General features: G+C 45.8%; 1 protein-coding gene across 1 annotated transcript in view; it reads right to left on the reverse strand.

The window, feature by feature from the left end:
* Positions 1-1,234: 1,234 nt before the first annotated feature.
* The window catches only part of CD180 (CD180 molecule), a 5,123-nt gene continuing 246 nt past the window's right edge, over positions 1,235-6,111 (reverse strand). The window contains exons 2-3 of the mRNA XM_009884230.1: positions 3,647-3,813; positions 1,235-2,960 (exon numbers count right to left, since the gene is read on the reverse strand). Of these exons, the coding sequence (XP_009882532.1) occupies positions 1,235-2,960; positions 3,647-3,813 (1,893 nt within the window). The remainder of the gene's footprint in view (positions 2,961-3,646; positions 3,814-6,111) is intronic.

The raw sequence follows: 6,111 nt of genomic DNA on the forward strand, positions 1-6,111 counted from the left end.
ACATTCAAAACCCGCCTGGACGCCGTCCTGTGCAATCTGTTGTAGGTGACCCTGCTCTGGCAGAGGGGTTGGAGTAGATGATCTCCAGAGGTCCCTTCCAACCCTGACCATTCTGTGATTCTGTACATATTCTGTCTTGCCACTGGATTTATCCACATGTGATGGCAGAAAAATGGATTTGGTTGTTTAGAAAAAGTCTGTCTGTCTTTTTTCCTGCCTAGCTGTTGCCAATCCTGTTGGCACGAACAGACTGACTTCACTCCAGGCACACATGCCAGGAGCAACATGAAGCAGCTGTCAGCAGAAGGAGCACCCGTGGGATGAGGTTGCTGCTCCCCACTGTGCCACCCCCTTTGCAGTCTCTAGTTTTCTCTCCTGGGCTGCTGCTGGAGTAAACAGTCCACTCCGGGCTGCCACAGGAAAGTCTCATAGCTGTTGGCAATGTTTTTTTGCCCTGTGTGAGCAAGCTTAGTGCCAAGCACCTGCAGATTCTTGACCAAGTCTACAAGTTTTATGGTTAAAGCTGAAATTGTTGCTAGTCTCTGCTTCCTATGGAGTCTAGTAAGTAGTACAGGAACAGAGCCTGCCTGAAGTCGAGAGATGGACAGACTGATGTTCAATGGCCAGGAACTTTCTAAAGACCAAAAATATTTTAAAGACATTGGAGAGATGATATGGGTTGTTGCTGTCAGCCCTGCAGGAGTGGGTGTTATGTGACTATGAATGTTGTGCCTGCTCTTCACAGAAAGTTTTTTGTTTTTTCTTTTTAGTGGAGTGGGGGGCACTACTGTCAGCTCTTAAACAACTTTGTTTTTCAAGGGCATTTGGGGGTTTGGTTTGGTTGGTTTTGGGATTTGTTTTGTTTTGGTTTTATTGGGAGTAGAGGTGGTGGTGGTGGTGGTGGTTTGCTTTTCTGTCTTTTAAAGAGAACGAGGGTTGCATTTTGGCCCTTGGATTTTCCCTTTACAAGTGCATTAGCTGTAGTAGCTGGGACACCACAGCTAATGTTGAGATGAACTGGGATTTCTCTACAAGAGAAGTTATTCATGTTCAAGGCTTAGGTCATAGTTTATTTTTACAGTTCTCAAATAATTTTTTTTCATTACTTTTCTAAAGGTTATAATACAAATGAGAAGGGTATTACAAAAGTTAAGAAAATATAGGTCACAGACAGTAAGTTGTCTTTCATCTTAATGCAGCTGCTGTACATCTTTTCCGTACTGCTATCATAAACTTATATTTGCTGGTAATTTCGCTTGAAATAGCAAGTACCCCAAATGAAGATGGCACCACAGGATAAAATAGCCAGGACAACTGCAATGATTCCTGCCGTGTTGATCCCACAGGAGAGCGAGACAGTGGCCAGCTGAGCCCCAGCTAGCAATTTGGGTTCAGAGCATCTCGTTCCTTCAGGGTCTTCAATTTTATCCAGATTCTGCTTGTACCAGGTGATTAAACCAATATTGGAGCAGGTGCAGTCCAGAGGGTTGTAACTTAAATTGATTACACAGTGGCCAGCTAGGGACTCTAGCTTGTCACGTGGTACAATACGGATCCTGTTGTGGGCAAAATTGAGATAGATGCTCTTGAGGTTTGCAAATGCATCTGTGCTGAATGCAATAAGCTTGTTGCGGCTCAGATCAACATGCCGTAACTTCTTGAGGCTGTGAAATGCTTGGCCACCTATTGCTGTCAGTTCACAGGATGATAATATTAGCGCCTCTAAATTGGATAGCTCTTGGAACAGTTTGTCCTTTGGTATGATCCCTGACTCAAAGTTATTTTGACTAAGGTCCAAGAGCATGAGGTTTTCCAAACCTTGAAAGAGATGCTGGATGCTAGTATTAATGTGGGAGAAGGAAAGATTCAGCACTTGCAAGAGGTGCAAATTTCGGAAAGGACCCTGTGAAGTGTTGATATGAAGAGGAGTGAAAGCTAGGTCCAGCAGCTCCAGGTTAACACTGTCCTTGATAAGCACATCTTGGAGGTGGAGCTTTATGTTGTGGCTCAGGTTCAGGTACCGAAGACTGCTCAAACCGCTCAGTGCTTTGTTACAGCAATCAAAGCTTTCAATACGACTTTTACTTAAATCAAGATGTTGAAGCTTTGCCAGGTTCTTCAAACACCCTGAGCCCAGCTGCAGGATCTGCAAGTTCCCCTTGATGTGGAGGTGGGTGAGGGAGGGAAAGGCAGCCGAGCTGATGTTGCAGAGGTGCTCGAAGGAGTTCGCGTTGAGAACTAACTCTGTTAGGGAGCTCATGCCACTGATGCCAGGGGGCAACGCGCTGATGTGGGTTTGAGTTAGGTCCAGCTTTTGGAGCCTGGTCAAGCACTGAAACGTGTTGGCGTTCAGGTTTCTGAAGTGCCGTAGCTGCAGATAGAGATACTTGACAGAGATATTACAGATGCCTTGTAAAACATTTGGGCTTATGTAGGGCTCCTTTTCCATGCCGTGAAATGTTCCCAGCCAGAGGGTCTGGGCTGTGGAGTTCTGTATGCCCACCAGGACCCCAGGGATGTCAGCACAGCCCCCGAAGTCTAAACTGTAGAAGTGGGACTGGAAAGCTCCAGGTTCAATGTATAGAATGTCATTGCCTTTAAAGATGAGAGTTATATTGCTGGTCTTCTGCAGAACGCGGACGTCTTCTGCTGTGATTGCTTTTATGTTGTTCATTTGAAAGTCAAGGTATTTGAGGTTCTGAGTGGGAAAGTTGGGAGGAAGCTGCAGCGAAGAGATGTGGTTGCTGCCCAAGATGAGGGTATCCAAGCTGTCCAGATTTGCCATTGGAATAAAGGACATACTGGTTATTCCCGTCTGCGTTAAGACTAGCTGCTTCAGGGACTGTGGGCCAGCAAACGCTGTGTCAGACAGAAACATGAGCAGGTTTCCTGTCAGCACGATTGTCTTCAGATGCTTGTTGCTGTGAAAGGCGCCATCATACACCCAGTTGATCTGACACCTTGAGAAAGCAACAGAAACCAGCGTCAGTGGCCTGTCTTGCACAACTCTGTCAGTGTAAGTGATAACCCAAACCACGTTTCATATCTGTAAGGACTCATGATGAGTTGCCTTCACCAATATAAAACTGCCTGTTTTTTCCAGTGATGCTTGCCTGGTATTTGTAAGCTCACATTGAAATACAAGGTCCTGGTGAGAAGAAGAACCTGCCCTGAAATGATTGGTGCGTGGAAGCATTTGTAGAAGTCAGGGAGACATGAAGTTTTTAGTGCCCAGCTTGATAAAATGCAAATCTCTCTTTTTTTTTTTTTTTAATAGAAAAAGCTGGGCATTTACAAGGACCAAACCTGCCCTTCTCTAGGGTTTACAGAACAATATCTTTATAGAAAATTGAATGAAAAAATTGCTCTAGTGACTTTGCTGTCACTACTGTCTTAGCGGCAGTAATACACGGAAAACACGTATTTCAGCCCCTGTTCTTCAAATGATTGTCACCAGAGGAGAAGCCTAGATGTTACCCAAGTGTATCAATCTCTGCTGAGCAAAATACTTCACAGCCATCTGCGAGTGCTGGTGGTGGTTTCCCTGTGAAGGCAGGGAGGTGCTGCTCTGGTGCACTCCAGAAGCTGGCTTCAGGCAAGGGGTTTGACTGACCTGATGTGCAGAAGTGAGGATGGTCTCCCGTACCTTGTCAAGTCCAAGTAGAGAAGAGATTTCAGCTTAGAGAAGGTTGAATTCTGGAGGGAAGGGAGCACGTTGAAGCTGAAGTCGAGGATTTCGGTTGTGACAGGTAGTTTTTCAGGAATCTCCCCCAGTCCTAAACCTTCACAGCTATAGCTTTTATTTACTGTAATCTGTGGGAAGTAGATAGTGAAACTGGAAGAGTTATGTACTGTAAATATAAATGGGAAACTATGGCACTAAAAACAAAAACCAAACAAAAAACCAACCAACCAAACAAAAAACCCAACAAACAAACAAAAAAAACAAAATACCAAGCACAAACCAAACAGAATTTTGAATATTTAAAAACATAGCGGCCAGAACCCTAGAAAGCCTTAGTGCAGGCTTGCAATACACAACCCTGGGGTTTTGTGGAGTGTGTTTTTAAAATGAACACCTTGAATCTCTCTTGTACTAATTTGAAGTGTGTCTCATCTGTAGTACTCTTATCAAAGTTAGCACATATGAGGATTGTTTACTCTTCTGGATGAATTATTAATCTTTAAGAAAGAATCCCCACAAGGTAGTTTTAAATTCTGAATTTCATGAGTCTTGTAACAAAGCTTATTCTAAGAGAAGTCTTAAGAAAACCTTGCAGAGCAGAGGTAAAAAAAAAAAAAAAAAAAGCAGGTCTGGGAATGTTTCTAGAAGGAACATGTCCACATTAATTGGATCTGAACTGCAGCTGCACACTGAAGTGAGAAGATGATGGGCAGGTTTAGCTCAGCTAGACAAAGATGCTATCTGATGCGCTGAGTCTTTAAAATTTCTATGAAGCTTTTTCAGTTTAACTGAAAATAAATCGATCTGTTACGTAGAGAAGACTACTCTGTGGATACCGGGGAAATCCATTAAATGTGGCTTGACCTGCCTTTGCCTGGTGATTGCATGAAAGTCAACCAGAGCCTGGGACTATGGCATGTGGGGAAACGCTGCCCCGGAATAACCTGCAGCATCCGCTTGAGGCAGTGGAGATGCTCAGAGCATCGCACTTGTCCCAGCTGCCAAGCTGCGATGGGCTGCATGGGCACAGCCGGCGCAGTGCCACCCACCTCCTCGCCCAGCCCCGCTCCCAGAGAAAGGCCTGGGTGTTACAGGACCATCCTGGGAGGGACGGGGCCCCCGGGGCCACGTGGGAGCTGCAGCTTTGGCAATACCCTGCCGGGAAGCTCGGAGACTTTCTGCTTGCAGGGAAGTAAAAGCGTGCATTGCAAAGTTGCCCAATCTGAGCGTTTTAATGAGATTCAAAGCTATTCTACCAGCCCAAGGGAAGCAAGCACGGGTGGTGGGATGCCCAGTGGGAAATGCATTGGAGCCTGGGGTCTGTGACGAACAGAGGGCAGTGCAGCTGTGCACCCTGTGGGGCAGGAGCACGTGGCTCAACAGGGTTTTGTTGGGGCACAAATGAGCCCTGGGGAGCTGTGAGTGACGTTCGGGTCTTTCCATCCACATGGAACCGTGAGTGAGAGCAAACCACGTCTCTGCCTGTCTGCAGCTCAGGAGAGGCAGGTGGGCAGTGGCAGTACTCGGTGACCGCGCTGGAGGGGAAAGAGCAATGTTTGTTGCAAGCTACAAGATGAACACAGCGAACACTTTTTTTCCAGCCAGCTGACCTCGTACCTGCCACAGCACGGGGGCTCCAGCCTAGAAGCACCAAAATAATACAGCACTGGTAACTATAGAAATGGCAACTTAGAAAAGCTGATGCGTTCAACACTGACAAGCAAAGAACTACTGTGACACGTAGTTTAGACAGATTAAAAAATGTTTAGCTGTCACTATAAATGAGAACAGTGTCTGTTTTCCCACTCAAATAAGTGAGCGAGTAAACTTTCTCTTTACACTTCAGGGCATGGACCAGCTTTCACAGGGAGCTGAGCAGCAACCATCCCCTGGGGCATCCCGGAGAGTGACTCAGAGTGCTCAGGGATTTGTACATTTAATTCAGTGAGAAATTTGCTATTGCCCCCAAATGCGTGCTCTGTAGGCTGGGTTTCCATAGTGCTTTGTCCCTCAATCAAAATCCTTACCTTTTTTTTTTTTTTTTTTTCCAAACCTTTGGTCCCACTTTAAAAAAAAAAATAAAAATCCAGGGGCCTTTTCCCTTGCCCCTGGAAAAACCCTGGTACTTTCTTCCTATTCTCATGTGATATTATTGCACATCGACCAAACAACAAATAGAGACACCGTCATCCCACCATTCTGTACAAATTCCTGTATGGACAGTGCAAACATGAGACAAAAATCCTTGTATCTGTCCTCTGTATAGCTTTGATATCTGCTAAGCATCCCAGTGAAGCTTCATTGTCCTCGCACCACTCTGGGAGGTGAAGCAGGGTGCTGGTTTGACAGGCTCCCAAAGTCCCCACCAGTGACAGGAGAGCACATGAAGGTGCAGGGATGCATGGGTGTGAGGAGGAGCTGGGGGG

This window comes from Charadrius vociferus, unplaced genomic scaffold (assembly GCF_000708025.1).
Source record: "Charadrius vociferus isolate BGI_N301 unplaced genomic scaffold, ASM70802v2 scaffold183, whole genome shotgun sequence".
In the NCBI taxonomy this organism is placed as follows: domain Eukaryota; kingdom Metazoa; phylum Chordata; class Aves; order Charadriiformes; family Charadriidae; genus Charadrius; species Charadrius vociferus.